General features: G+C 48.8%; 1 protein-coding gene across 1 annotated transcript in view; it reads right to left on the bottom strand.

Annotated features, from left to right (window-relative positions):
• The window catches only part of SMC4 (structural maintenance of chromosomes 4), a 1,048,897-nt gene that overhangs the window by 871,935 nt on the left and 161,121 nt on the right, over positions 1-15,841 (bottom strand). The window contains exon 8 of the mRNA XM_069618465.1: positions 8,565-8,705. Coding sequence (XP_069474566.1) covers positions 8,565-8,705 — 141 coding nt within the window. The remainder of the gene's footprint in view (positions 1-8,564; positions 8,706-15,841) is intronic.

Below are 15,841 nucleotides of genomic sequence, written 5' to 3'. Positions count from 1 at the left end.
CTCTTCTGTGACAGGCACCACGTTCCGAAACTGTCGACTTGTGCCCGAAGAACTTAAAAGTCAACGATGCCCTGGCCTTGGCAAGGCCCTCCCTGCAGTCTGCCGGCAACACAGCAGCATATCCACGTCAAACTGAAACTTGATCGGAGGCAATGTTGACAGAGGGTTCAGGTACCAAATCTGCCTTGGCCACGCTGGAGCGACTAGTATCATCCTGCATCGGCACAGAGAGGATTGATGACTCGCAGCAGGAGAGGCAACGCATATAGGAATAGGCCTTCCCGCAGGAAGGAGAACGTGTTCTCTATACTCCTTGGCTGATGGAACCTGCTGGTGAATTTCTGGCATTTCCCCCCATTGCAAACAGATCGGGGTCTTCCCCACTTGAGGAAGATGCAGTCCACCTGATCCTGAAGTTCAAACTTGTGGCAGGAGCACAGTTCCCTGCTGAGGGAGTCTGCAATGGTGTTCTTGACTCCCACCAGGTGAAAGGGGATGAGGAACATCTCTTGCCCAGTACCACAAGTCCTGCACCACTTGGAGAGCACTGGGGATCGGGTGCCCCACTGCTTCCGGATGTAGAACATCATTGTGGTATTGTCTGAAGATCCTCACCACTCTGCCCTACAGGGATGGAACAAATCACTGGCCGCAACTTCAGGATATTGATGTTGAGATCCTTCTCCTTCGGCAGCCAAAGGCCGCTGGGGTGCAGACATCTGGTGTGTGCTCCCCAGCCCTCCAGGGAAGCGTCCGTGGTGACCATCTCCTGGTATGGGGGTTTTGAAACACAGCTCCGGGTGATGGCGTGGACACGCCACCACCTTCTCGCCCAATGGAAATTCTCATCGAGAGGGATCTTGTCTGCGAAGCTTCCGGACACTTGCATCCAGGAACTCCTGAAGTCGGATAAGGTAGATGCACGACATGCCGAGCAGTGACTTGATGAGTCGCACTGTGGCGTCCTTCAGTGACAGCTGTTACACCTTCCCCCGGTATGGCTGCTACCCTCGCCTCGGAGGGCGACCCAGGCAGGGGACAATGTTGAGCCTGGCTCCCAGGGACAGTGCATTCTGTGTTCTGTCAAACAGGACTGGAGAGATGGAGAACCCCAGACCCGTCAGCAAACAGACGGTCCTCTGTGTGATCGACGGCTACTTACGTTGACTTGGGCCGGATGAGCCAGTTGAGGTACAGGTACATGTTTATCCCCTGTAGACGTAGATGGGGCGCCACTGGTGTCAGGAACTTCATAAACACCCTGGTCACTGATTCTAGGCCGAAAGGGAGGGCAATGAATTGATAGTTTCTTGCCTGTACTATGAAGCACCGTAATATACAATGCTTCCTGTGAATGGGGAGATGGAAGTATGCGTCCTACAGATGCAGCTACGTCAAGAAGTCTTCTTCCTACAGTTGGCCGAGCACATGCTGCAACGGGACCATCCTGAATTTGAGACGAGACACGGCAGGTTTAGAATGGGCTTCAAACCACAAATCTTTTTTTACCAAGAAGTACACTCAGAGCCCCGGTGCCGCCTTGAAACTATGTTTATATAGCGCATTACATTATAACAAGGATACAATAAAAACAGTAGAAGCAATTACAAAATATGAATCAAACCAGTAATACAGCAAGTAGAACAATTTTCCAGTGAAGATAAACGAGGGAAGAGGGGGTGGAGTAGGGGAAGGAGGAAACAGGAAGTGGAATAAGCTGAGGGCGAGAGAGGAGGAGAGGGGACTTAAGAGGAACGGAGCAGGGAGAGCGGTAAGAGGGTAAAAAGGGGGGGAGGTGGGAGGGGATAAGTATCAGGTGAGTGGAGAAGAGATCAAGGAGACACGAAAGGAGGAGTAGGTGGGGATGGAATGGATAGAAAGAGGAATGGAGTTCCAGTGGAGGGGGGCAAGGAGCAAAAACGAGGAGGCATATGGGGATGGGGGAAGAGAGAAGGGAGAGGTCTGGAGATCGGAGAGAGCGGGAGGGAGTGTAGAATGAGATGAGGAGAGATATGGGGAGCAAGATCGAAGTGATTTAAACACAAGACAGAGGAAGTGGAATTTGAGTTGGGAATGAAAGGATAGCCAGCCAAGATGAGAGCGAGGAGGAGATGGAGTCGTGAGGAGAGAGAAGACGGAGGATATGAATGGCAGAGGGATTTGAGGGGGGCAAAATGGGAAGCATGGAGTCCAAAGGGTATGACGTCCTTTCATAGTCTGCCTTTTCATCCCCAGGCTTTCCAAAGTGCACATTCCATTGAATGTGCTCAAATTTTTTAAGGGGGTTGGGAAAGGGCAGATAAGGGTTTGGGCGGGTTGGCAATGGCAAAAAATAAAGTATGGGGGGGGGGGGTTTGTGGGTAACCCCACCCCCCCCAAAAAACAAAACATGAGCACATTCGATGGAATGTGCACGTTTAAAAGCCTGGAGATGAAAAGGCAGGAAATGAAATGACATGGAACCGTCCAAAGAGGAGAGAAGAGCAGTAGAAAAGAGAAGAGGGAGGAGATTAAAAGTTTAGTGGCGTGGAAGGTGAGAGGGGAGCATACTTAGCGAATATTGAAAAGGTAGAATATGGAAACTAGCTCCATCGTCCCTTTTCGTAGCTTGGACCACACCTCCTGCAGGAGCTGAGGGATGTGCTGTTCCTGCTGGGCCACCGGAGAGATCCACAGACACCTTTGTTGAAACTCCAGGGAAAGTCCGGGTGAGTGTCCATCACCCATCTGTCAGTGGAGATCTTCCACTCGCTGACAAAACTCGCCAGCTGATGTGCCCGTGCCCTCCCCCGCATCCCACGTCCTAGCCGGTTCAGTCCTGCTTCGGCATCTGCGTTCCAGTTTGGGAGCAACAGCGCTGGCCACCTCCCCCAAGGCCTTGATCGGCCTCCTGGGTCGTGGACCAGGAGGGTTGACTGTATGACTAGGAACCTCCACCAAAAACCTTCAATCTGCTGAACTTTCCGCCTGAGGCGAGAAAGGAAGGGCGGTTCTGCAGTTCCCAGGGCAGGCTCCATATCAGCATTGTTGGCTTGTATCCCGTTGCCTTTGTGGGGCGGGGAGGGGGAGCACGGTGCGGATGCAGAGGCTGATGAGGTGGAGCTGGGTGGCGCTTCCTCTTTTTCGCCGGAGGTTCATCTGCGCCCACCGGGGCCAGGGGCATACTTCAATGAATTTCCAACACCTACATGTGGAGGGTCGAGAGGATGTCCAGCGACATCTCTTGGAATTGGGGCGGTAGGCACTGTAGTCCCATTGCACAGTAGTCCTCCCCGTTAGAATTTCTGCTTTCATTGTCCATGTCCTTGTGTAGAAGGAATCCTGGTCCTCCACATCCGATGAAGAAACATCCGTTGCTTGGAGCACGACTTGCCCCGAGGACTTCAGACCCCCCCTTTTAGCATCCTGAGGTGTTGGTTTCAGGTGAGCTCCAGCATCCTCTTTTTCGGTGTCCTCTCCACTGCCCCGATCGGGGCAGGGGACACTCTGGGTGCAGCCAGAGCTACCTTGACCGGGTCAGCCCCTTTGTCTTTTCTTGCACCGCCTGTGCCTTCAGGTAGGTCCATCTTTTCTTGCACCTTAGGCTTCTCTGGCTTCTCCCGCAGCTTAGCCTGGGTGGCAGATTTCCTTTGAGGAGGAGCTGGATTGATGGCTGGAGACTGAGGCAAATGGTGTGGTTGAACCCCTAACGGACACCAACTTGCAGCACTTGGCCAGGGCTTGGGGCCCAACGATGGGATGTCCTCAAAGGACTTGGAAGATCGCTCCTCGGACAGGCTGGTCCTGGGTGAGGTATGTCCCTACTTGGTGCAGAGGCCTTGGCACTGAGCCACGCCGCCAGTCTACTGTGCTCCTTCAGATTCTCTAGCTGAACCTGAGGCAGATATCGCAAATCACAGTGGAACGGGTGTAGCCCGTGGCACTGAATGAGTTTGTCCTCTACAAACACGTTCCGCAGTTGGAACAGATCTTGAAAAAGGGAGCTGCCCTCTTCTCTTCCGACATGGTCCGGTGTGCGGAGTAGGCCCGATGGCCTTCTGGATCGACAAAACTCGACGATCCTTGCCCTTGAGGGGCGCAAAATTCACTGACAAACTGATCCCCCGTTTGTAGGTCAATGGAGGGCAAGAGCACACAGGCTCTGACAAAAATAGGTCTCTCGAAAAAAAGTGAAAAAACAGAATAGCTCACTGAGCAAAACCCAAGGACTCCCAACACTTGAACGTGCGGTAAAAATCTCAAGATGGCTGCCAGAGTAGGGGCTTAGGGTCATGGGCTGGGGGCAGTATGACCCAGAGTTCCGTTGGTTTAGAAGACAACAGTTTGAAAGTGAAACTTTTCCTTTACTGAGAATTCCCCGCCTGACAGGAATGTTCTAGAGCAAGTGAATCCATGCCAGATCCCATGCTGGAGAAGTAAAGTGCTTTCAGGTTTCTCTCCTAATCCAACCACTCAAAGGGAAACCTGGGAGGGAAATCCTTTACCAGACCACTGCTGACCTTAGTCAGGCAACGGAGAGTTCGGGTGAACACGTAAAAACCCATACAACCAATGGCCCGGTTGGCAGTAGAGATATGTATGCACACTTTCCCCCTCTCACTAAAATGTCTTCAGCAACCACTTCAGAGGTTCCTGAATTCGCTAGGTCTACTTCTAGGCTTCGTCTGGTCGAGAGAGGTCCAGGGACCACTGGTCCAGCTAGCCAATGGTACTAGGCTCGAGCAAGACGTTGAAGAGTGGAATGCGGGACACCCTTTACACGGCAGGACGAAGACCTCAACAATACAAGGGACCTCCAAGATGTGAAGACTGCGGGTTGCAGCAGTAGTTCACACAGACAAGAAATCTTCCTAGCGAGAACAAAGAAGCAGGCCCAGAACTGCTTTATCAGTCAGGAAAGTAGAACCTGCAGGAAAAATCATCTTGTCCGACAAGTCAAAGATCTGCATAATACCAAGGAGTAACTGATCAGCTACCGGTGCAGTGAGATAACCCAGGAGAGTGCTCGTCAGTCCACCCAGTAATCCAGGGACACATCCGAAAGCTCAGCAGGCACGGATCCTCAAGCAGGAGTCGGGACGGGTTGTTTCCAGTGCAGCAGTCCCTAAGTCTGCTCCGACAGTGGCTGGAGGTGGCTGCAGGCGTCCTTCGAAATGGTTCTTCCAGTGGTCGACTCCGGCTTCTTCATCAAGACCCTTGACTTGCATACACAGGAATCCAGCCAATCAGCAGGCATGCCACAAACAAAAAAACAAATGGGCTCTCCAGCAACACTGCACAGAAAGTGCAGCGTGCTGTAATAAAATGAAGATGCACAAAAAGTGATGGGAAGTATAGATTCAAAAATAAAGTATGGAGACTCTGAAAAACTACACCTATGGGGTAAAAGAAAGGGTGAGGGGTTCCCACTCACACAGGAACATAGAAAAAGAATCCACTAGTGCAACAAAAAGTGCTGGGTGTTAGAGATTTTTCAGTTTAGTGCTAAATTCCTCCCACCTTAGAGACACCCAGCTCTTTAGCTGAACTTAGGGACTTAACTTTTAAATTCTATGTGTTCTATGAGTTTGTTTCTTTTGGTTGGAGTCTGACAAACTCCACAGGCATCTTCTACATTGTGTCACACAGCACCTTCAGTGCAGTGACACAGGAAAGTCTTTCAGATTTCCCAAAGGTTTAAATACCTTCTCTAGGATAAACTACTGTTTCCCAGAGCAGTAAAGTGAAATTGACTTTACTTTCACATGTAACTTTCTAGACCCAGCACACACTATCTTACAATAAGGTGCTGGAGTATCCCCTTTGTCTAGGTTCTCATGTAACCATTTTATGTTACCCTTTCCTCGATGAATTGCTGGTGGAAGTGGTTGTGGTTGACTTTTTACTACAATTATGGGATTTTACCGCGGGCTGTGGTCGCAGCCACGGTAAAGCACCCGAGGGTGCCATTTGTCTTTTTTTGCCATTCCTTTTTGGAAAGATCCTTCGAGATTTACTCTGCACGCCAAACCAGGCTTGCTCCCTTTGTTAATTTTGCCTTTGGCGGGATTCACGAGTGAAGCCTGCCTCTAGCTCCAGGGTGTCTGGCGGCGGCAGGAAGAGAGGTGCCTAAAACTCCCTGTGCTTAGTCTTCTAGGAGACCCAAATGCACTCTGTAGTAATTGGCCAGCTGACTGTCCAGGCTGGAATGAATGGGAGCAAGCTGCATAAAAGGCAAGGCTTTTTTGGCTTGGAAGGCAAAGTCGACCACTGGACGGAAGAACAACTTGAAAAGGACGTCTGTTGCAACTCCTGGACCGTTGGCTTGCCCGGTGAAGCCATGCTGCTGTGCTGAAACTCCAAATTTGCATCGACAGAGAAGCCACTGCAAGGACTTCTGCCTTTGAGTTGGTGGGACCAATCTACTCCAAAGTAAGCCACCTGGACATCCTCTCGGAGCTGGTTGAATGTCCACAGAGTTGCTGCTGGAAACTGAATAGCCAGGGAGAGGAACACCAGATTGTGTGCGTTGCTTTTAAGCTGGCCTGGAGCTCCAGGAAGATCCTGCAGACTCACCAAACCTGAGGCCCCTCAGAGTGTGACACCCCAGATGCAAGGAAAGTCCATCTCAACAGCCAGGAACTGCAGTGTTGCCATGTGCGGTAGTCGCGGGGAGCTGAAACACTAAAGTGCCACTTGTTTGAAGATTTCTGGTTGCGAGCGGTGACCGTCCCATTGCAGTGCAGGAATCCACAGAAGTCCTCCCTCTTGTTCCCACGACCGTGGCCCAGGAACAGTGATATCTGCAGAGCTGCTCAGGAAAAGAAGTCATCTGCTGCACTTTCTTCAATCTAAAGGTACTGTAAAGTCTGAGAGAACTTACCTCTTATTGTAAAGTTGCTTGCATCTTCTACTACTCACAAGTCTAAGCTTGTGGTCCTACATGGATTGTTTTTCTTCAAAGACTGATAAAACATTGTGCAAAGACTTTTCATACTTACCTCCCAGAAGTGCATCAGCTCATACAGACCTTTGCCCATTGACTTAGGCTTAGCCTGTTCCACTGAATGACTACTTGGGGGATCCAAAAGTATCTGCAGGCGTAAGAATATTTGTGATTTGTTTGTTCCAATAACCTTTTCCTTTGACCTATTCCTAAGAATATTCTAAATGCAACAGTGATATATTAATGTCCCGAGAACCCTAACTATTGACGTCACCTGAGGGTGTAGGTTGTGTCTGTGGGACATCCCAAATGGGTACTGATTTAGAAACATTTGTGTCTTGTGTTACATTGCTCCATCCTGAAGGGTTATTCTGACAAATTAGAAATGGTTTAATCAAGAAACCTTGCTTGTAAGAGTTTCAATATGTGTCACTGTGAATCTCTGTATAACTCCCCTACAGCTCACATTGACCCCCATTTGAGATAAGCCTGGCTGCTCAATACACTACCAAACTGTAGTACAGACTTAAACCAAAGGTTGGGTACCTATTGCCAGGTGGTCAGGGTTGTTGTAGTGCACCCAAAGGGTACTGCATACAATCTTGCCCAACAGGTGTCTCACAGGTGACACGTGTCTACCCCAAAAAGACCGATTCTAAGAAGTGCCTCAGCGTCATAGACCGTTTCAAATTGACTTTGGCTGTCCTGGGTGCCCGCTCTCCTAGCCCACAAATGGTTTGTCCCTCATAGGTGCCAACTTGTTTTAGGCTGTTCTTGCTAGTAAAGGCTGGTCTAGATTTCATTGGAAGATTTAGTTGTCCTCACATACAGTGAGAACATGTTCATCCTTTTCCTTCCTTGAACCATTCCTTTCTGCAATGTATAACTATTATGATTTATAAATGCCATTACTGTCCTTGTGATTGAAGTAACCTCAGGGTGTATGAATTGTAGAAGCATATTCAAAGATTATCCACTAACTTGTTTTGATTCTAAAAAGTATTTGTAAAGTTTATTTACATAGATTGTCTTTTTAAAGAACGCTTATTTAAAAATGTATGTTAAATAACTTTATAACAGAAACCTTGAGTGTAAGTGTTACTTAGATTTACAAATTTCATTGCTACAGCTCACATTTACCTCTCTTGATATAGGCCTGGCTGCTCAGTCATACTAGCAACTTGTGTAGTACAGACCAGATATAAGTGTTCTGTGGTCACAGTGTGACTGCATCAATTCTTACCACAGAGTTGGTTTAGTTTGAGAAACTAAACTAGTTCCTGGTGAAAATAACCTTCAGCGACCCGCCTAAGTACAAACCCACCACAGAAACACCACTTTTGTAGAAAGGTCAATTTACCCTTGCATACATTTGTATTTTCCCCTTCAGATAACAATTTATTCTCCTAAATTCTGCAATCCTGATCTGTGGCTCTGTTTTGAATTCACTAAGTACGTTTTTTTTTTTAATTCTAATTTAACATTTAATTGTCCCATTGAATAGGGGGGGGGGCAGGCAGAGCGATTTGTGGATGTGGTGAGCCACCTTCCTCAGCCTTCTAAAGCAAAGCACAGAAAGGGTCACGTCAAAATTTAAATCTCCAACAGACTACAAATGGATTACTTTAAGAGCATTTACTTTTCAACATCCTTCAAAGCTTTGTTTTTAATTTTCATTTCTTCAGCAAGTTTGCCACTCTTCTCGTTGACTTCCTTCGTATCATCCTGAATTTTCTCTTTTTGAGCATCAAGTTCACCAATGCGTTTCTGAAGATCATGACTGTAGGAGAAAAATGCATTAATACAGCAACATTTTGTAACGGAACCATTGCACACTACAATCATCATATGTGTATGACATTTGAACAACTTTTGGTTCGATCTGGTCTTAAATCTTGTTCAGAGGGATTTCTAAAATCAGCCCTGGTGGACCAATTGTAGGGGGGCAACCTAGTTATGGTTAACAGGGAGCTCAGAGTTCAGCCAAAACCCAATCAAGGAAGGGGGGAGAGCAGTCCGGGCTTAGTCTCAGAAGAGTGGTAGCATAGCAAAGGGCCCTCAATGAGTCCACACAGATTAGCAATTCAGCTTAGACAGTTAAAGGAGAACAGGTTACTTACCGCTGGTAACGTTCTTTCGATTGGATGTTCCTCCAACGTATTCCTCATCCTTGACATGTAATGTTCAGCTTCGGCTGCTTCGGAAATATTTCGGCTGAAGGCGCCCTGCGTCTATGGCGTTGAGTCTATGTCCCTCGAAGGCCTCAGACAGACATGGAACTGGGAGTAATTAAGTTACTCACTGTAGTTATGTTACTTTGCATTTATATAGCGCCTTATCTACCATTGGTATGATCTCAAGGCGCTGGTAGGTTGAAAGCCCTCGGGAACCGCAGTTCAAGTCAGTTGAGAGACAGTCATAAGGTGCGTGTGAGCACTGGATGTGTGCAGCTGGTTTGGCATTTGTGTGATAGCTGCTTCTTAGCGGTAGGGGTGGTGGTTAAGAGAACAAGAGTATGCGTTTGTTCTGGCAGGTTGTTATCCAGACCGATTCTGGCTGCATTAGGCCCGAGGACAACGCCTAGGCTGGCGGGTGTGTAACGAGCTATGTTTAGTTAGGATGATGGGGAGTATGAGGCAAGTGATGGTATGAGAACAGCTATACCGAATGGTGTCATAGTATCGCTGTGTTCTAGTTTAGTGGTGGTGTAAAGAAGAGAGTAAGCGCGGAGATGTGATATGGTGGTTCGCTCCACACACTCATCCGCCCCACCGACTTCATCCATTCATCCTGCATTATCGGTTCAACCCATGTCACTTGTCGCACGCACTCGATCCGTTCCATGTTCTCCATCTGTCCCATGCCCTACACCCGTCTCATGCACTCGAATCGTCTATTCTATTTGTTCCATTTATAATATGCACTCTTCCATTCCATCTATCAGTTTCATGCCCTCTAGCTATTCCGTGCACTCATTCGTGTCCTGTATTCATCTTTTCCATCCTCTCCACTTTATTCCTCTCGTCCATTTGTTCCTCGTCCACTGCATTCATTTAATTAATTTTAACTACTTTACTGCCTTCATACAATTTATTCTTTTTATCCACTTCACAGCTTTGATCCTTTTTACTCATTCTATTTTGTTTGTCCTTTTTAGCTTACCATAGAGGTTATTAGTTTTCGATTCCTCACTCGGATCATGATGCTGGATTTCTATTTATGATCTAGCATTTGGGCAAATGTCATTGAGTTGCTGTTATCCATTTTAAGTTTGAGTTAGGGGTCAGTTTTAGGGGAAGAGCCATGTTTTCAGTAATTAGGTCTTCAGTGAGTCGGCTGTGGGGTGGGAGTGTGTTCCAGCACGTGGGGGCCAAGGCTGAGAATGATGATCCCCCTAGCCTGACTGAGTTTGTTTTTGGTATGACTAGGCCAGCTGAGCTTGATCTTAGATCTTAGAGTATGTGCAGGGTGATAGGGTTTTAGTTTGTCTTGAAGATATTGAGGTCTGGTTTTATGCAGTGCTCGGTAAGAAATGCATAAGGGTTTGAAGGTCACCCATCGGGAAACCGGAAGCCAGTGCAGAGTTTTGAGGGCTGGGGAGATGGTCTCTAGGGCCAAGCGCAAGTAGCAGTTTGGTTGCAGCGTTTCATGCTCTTTGTAGTTTAGTCAGTTGGTATGCGTGGACTCCGAGGTAGAGGGGGTTAGCATAGTCCAGTCTTGATATAACAATTGATTGGACCGCGGAGAGTCTGTTGGGAAAGGAGAGGTATGGAAAAATGCACCTAAGAGTTTTAAGGTGATAGCGGCAGGACTTTGAGACGTTGTTGACTTGGCGCGAGAGGGTTAGGTCAGAGTTTAGGGTGCATCCAAGGTTTTTACTGAATTAGAGGGATTTGGCGAGTTTTTCATGGCAGATGGCCAGGGTAGTGGGTGTGAAAGAAGTTTGGTGTTGCCACATACCATGATTTCGGTTTTGGGAGTCATTTAGGATAGTTCTTGCGTGTTCTCCTGCGCAGGTAGATGCGAAAATTTCTTTGAGGTTTGAGGCTAGGCAAGGGTCCAGCGGAGAGCCGGATGGTTTGCTGGCAGAGAGAAGTTTGAGAAATTGGTCGGCTGATATTGGACTGAAGGAGTCGAACGTTGGTTAGGTAATGGTCGCAGGCGGTAGGTTGGACGGTATGGAGGGTGGCTTGCCTGGTGGGTGTAAGAGCTAGTTTGTTGGTTAGAGCGTTTGTTCTTCGAGAGCTGTGGTGTAAAAGTGGAGGGAGTGTGAGTCACAGTGATTGTGAGGGGGTCGGGAGGGGAGTGGTGGTGCATGATGGTTTGATGAATTCGGTGATGATTTTGTGAAGTGCTTTGCTGAGGTTTTTACAGTTTAGGATTCGGGAGTTGTAATGGGCTTATTTTTGCTTTCCGGATTTTGGCCTTGTACTGACGAAGGTACTCTTAGTCCATAGTCCCCTTTCCTCCATACGTCCCACCAATCTCCCCCCCCCCCCCCCAATAATTCTGGTGTCATTAGGCAATATTAAATCTACTGTCAACACATCAATGGTGAAGGAGGTGTGGAGCCGGAGGGCGGAGTCAAGGCAGCACATGCTTCTTCGGGGGCGCTCCCGCATGCCTCTAAATGTAAAGAGGTGGGTTTTTTCGGGTGAAAAAGGTTCTGTCTACCGTCCTTTGAAGGGACGCCCATACAGTATGGAGGAAAGGTGACGGGACATAAGAGGAATGTTATGTTTAAAAGGAGAAAGGGGATACTCCGTAACTCCTAAGCACTCCACATAAGGTGTGGGGGGGGGCTTGGGGCGCTGGTCTCAAAATGTAAAGTGATCCAAAGATTCTTTCTACCCTTGGGAACTGGAGTTCTCATAAGGTTAGCCAGAGAAAGTAGAGAAAGTTAAAAAGTGGAGCCCCTAGGGTAACCCAGCAACAAAAGGCACATATTGTCAGAAAGTGGTCAAAGAGGATAACTTTTAAAAGACACAGTCTTTAAAATGACACCCATTTAACTAAAACAAAAACAAGAGAATGTGGGAACTATTCTGTGAGTGAAGATTTCCACTCAGAGGCAGAGGTATAAGGAAGCAACTCGCCAGTTAAATCAAAACGTTCTGGGATTGACACAGGTCAGGAAGATTTATTACTATGAAAATCTTACCTAACGCATAGGCTGACTCTGAAACAAGCATTGATGTAGTAACCCTGTGGGAGACTACCCAACACTTGACCCCTTATTTTAATTTGTAGAGTGCACCAAACCCAGCGGTATCTGAGCGCTTGAGCATACATCAATTGTTACAAGAAAAACAGATGACACGGCTTGTTGACCAGGTTACAAATTGATCAATAGGCCCACAAAGAGGGTACACACAGATATAAGGGAGTCTACAGTGTTCTCCAATACCCTGTTGGACACAGCAATCATTCAGGATCTTTATAAAGTAAAACAATAGGTGCACCCACTGTTTAGACAGTGAGTGGGCTCGGGGACAGGCCAGTAAGTAGCAGTGGTGGGATCGACATGGCACTAGGGGAGGCTAAGAGTCAGTAGTAGCAGCATTAAGGAAGCTGGGAGAAGAGCCAGGCTTTCACTTTAAATCTAAACGTCCAGAAGGAAAGTTCAGCTCCGATGGCTGAGGGGAGGGAGTTCCAACACTTGGCAGCCAACACTTTAACTGGACCCTCTTGCAGTTTTCAGTTTGTACTTTGGGATGTTGACACGGTTGAGGTAGTAGGATCTAGTGGGTCTGTCCGAATGGCTCCTTAAGAATTTCTCAAGTATTTAGGGGCAGTATTTGCGAGGCCCGAGTAATGACTAACGTGCATAGTGTGATTCTGTCACGCACTGGTAGCTAGTGCGTGTCCAGTCTGATGGTTGGGATATGATTAGATCAAGGGATATTCAGGGCCGATCTAAGAGTGTTGTTCTGCAGGACTTGCAGGGAGCCTAGGAATAGGGTATTACAGCTTCGAGAGAATCAGAGCCCTAGCTAGCGTAAGGCAGCTGTTGCTCAACAAGTAATGTTTGCAGGAATGTATTCGTTTGTTGGTGTATGCTGTGGCTGAAGCTGTGGTGTGGACTTCGTTTTTTGAGGGAAAGAGTAGAGTCCAAGTAAACACCAAGCATTTTGACCTCATTGGCAACTTTGAGGCTATTCCCAATGTTAACCTCTTTAGTGCCAAGGACGAACTCTCGTCCTTGGGATTACCTCCCTGTTGACCAGGACGAGATAGCTCGTCCTTTCAGGCACTCTGTTTTGAGCGATCCCTGCAAAGCAGGGATCGCACAAAACTAATCCAACTCCCGGGCTATGTGAGGGGGAGATCCCCCTCACTGCCAGGGGGCTGGATTACCTTCAGTTTCACGTCGGCGTGCGTAAAGCTCTTCAGCGTGAAAGTGAAAGTAATTTTCACTGCAGAAGCCATTTCGGGCTGCTGCGGTGAAAACAGAAGGCGAGTGTTCACCTTTCTCCGCCTCCATCTCCGGCTGTATTTCAAGCCAGAGATCGAGGCAGGTATCGTTGGAAAGAGGATATTCTCCCCTTTCCAAAGATACCCATTGTGTGGCATTGCTGCCCATGGATTGGGCGCAGGGCGCGTGATCCGTGGGCAGCAATGTTACAGGATCAAAGCAGATCTGTTTGTGATGCGGGGGGGCAGGGGGCTGCTTACTAGGTAAGCGGCCCACTTCCCCCTGTGGCCACAAACCATGGGGCCACAGCGTCAGATCCCTGGGGCAGATGATCACTGCCCCAGGGGTGAAAATGAAAAAAAAATAAACTGAGGGAAGGGGGGGTCCTGGGGCCCACTAGGCCACCAGAGATAGAGGAAAAAGTGGTGTACTTGGAAAGGGGAGGTTCTCCCCTTTCCAAGGACACCACATATACGAGGCATTGCTGGTCACAGATCCGTGACCAGCAACCCACTAGACCACCATGGATCTGTTTATGACTTGGGGGAGGGGGCTGCTTCAAGTGAGCAGCCCTCTTCCCCCCCCCACCCGGCCTCCAAAGCATGGGGGCACAAATGTGCACAACCCTGGGGGCAGATGGCTGATCATCTGCCCCCAGGCAAGGGGACAAAAAAACAAACGAGATAACGAGATGGGAAGGGGGAGGGGGTTTGGGGGCCCTAGCCACCAGGGATTGTTTTGGAAATGGTGTCCTTGGAAAGCGGAGATTCTCCCCTTTTCAAGGACACCGTGTGTGACAGCATTGTTGCCCGCGCATCGGGCGCAGGGCGCTCTATTCGCGGGCAGCAATGCACACTAGACACAGGGATGTCTTTGAATGGGGCCGCAGCCGTTTGTAGGAGGCCCAAGGAGGCCTGCATGAGGTGCCCCCGCCATTTGGGGCGAGGGGGGAGAGGTCCCTCAAAAATGATGGGACAGGCCCCCCCAGTGGGTGGGAAATTAAGGTTTGGGCACCCCGGGGCTAGATTGGCACACCAATGTGCCCCTCTGCACCAAGGCAAGTTTCGTAAACCAAGAAGAAAATGGAACACTTTAGGGGGGCTGTGGGGCACCCCAAAGGTCTGGGAATTTTCTAATGGGATGGGGCATTGACACCCCCCCTCTCCCCCGGCCGCAATGGAGTGGGTGCCGTGCCATGTCATGCAGCCCTCCCTGGGACCAGATATCTGCTCCTGAGAACGGACGCCTGAGCCCAGGGAGGAGTGCAGGACAGCCCCCCCCCACAATTATCTGCCCCTTGGGAGGGCTACACGAGATGGGCCACCCCTCCAATTTGGCCATGTGTGGATTCCCACGGGTGTCCTCTTTTGGGAAATGCATGGGGTTCCCCATTTCCCTTGCTGGCTTCGACACCCTAGGCCCAAATATGTAGGTTGCCCACATGAACAAAATGTGCAGTGGCGAAAGACTAGGGGTTACCCTTTTCCTTTCGTCCCCCCAGTAGGTGGACCCACACATGTGAGGTACTGTTTTCATCTGGACACGTGTGGGGACGCGGGAAGGTAGGCCATGTGGTGGTGTGTTTCGGTGGGTGGCCAGAGCGAAATGTCTGAGAATTGTCTTCCTTCCCTGTCAATTTCGGAGACATTTCCCTGTGTCCACTCACCGAAACAAGTCGCCCACAACAGATATACCTTCTCGCGTTCCCACAGGTGTCCCGACGAAAAAGGTACCTCACGTGTGGGTGCACCTACCGGGGGCGGAAAAAAAAAAAAGAAAAAGGGTAACCCGCTGGTAACCCCAAACCTTTTGCCACAGCACAATTGATCAAGTGGACAACCTACAGATATGGGCCTAAGGTGTCAAAGCAGGCAAAGAAAACAGGGAACCCCATGCATTTCCCAAAAGAGGACACCTGTGGGAATCCAAAGACATCTGCCTTGCGCAAATTGCCCCAGTTTTTATAAGCCACAATCCCCGACAAAGTGTTATATTTGGTCAGGAAAAAACACAATGTTCACTTTGTCTGGGGTTCTGGGTAATAGATCCTGGGCCACTTCGTGCAAGTCAGACCTCTGTGCATTCCCACGGGTGTCCTCTTTTGGGAAATGCATGGGGTTCCCAGTTTTCCTTGGTGGCTTGGACACCAGAGGCCCATATCTATATTGTGCCGGATGGCAGAGTCTGAAATTCCGGTCTGAAAACAGGCTTGGAGTTACTTGTGTTTTAGGCTTTCCCTTTGGCGCCCAGGTAGGTGCACCCACACATGTGAGGTACCGTTTTCATCGGGACACCTGTGGGAACGCAGGAAGGTATAACATTTGTTGTGTTTGTGTGGTTTTCATAACGTTTTGACCCAATTTGCTGGTGCCCTTTGTCACACAACCCTTTCATTTCCCAAATGTGACCTTCATTTATTTGCTGCTTTAGCCACCATACACTTTTGTAACCTGCACAAGTCACCTACCCTTGAAAAGGTCTGCCTGTGCTCTTTCAAAAAA

The sequence above is a fragment of the Ambystoma mexicanum genome, chromosome 10 (genome assembly GCF_040938575.1).
Source record: "Ambystoma mexicanum isolate Mex_15411 chromosome 10, UKY_AmexF1_1, whole genome shotgun sequence".
Lineage (NCBI taxonomy): Eukaryota > Metazoa > Chordata > Amphibia > Caudata > Ambystomatidae > Ambystoma > Ambystoma mexicanum.
Note: the sequence above shows the minus strand (reverse complement) of the source record. Positions and strands in the feature narration are given on the sequence as shown.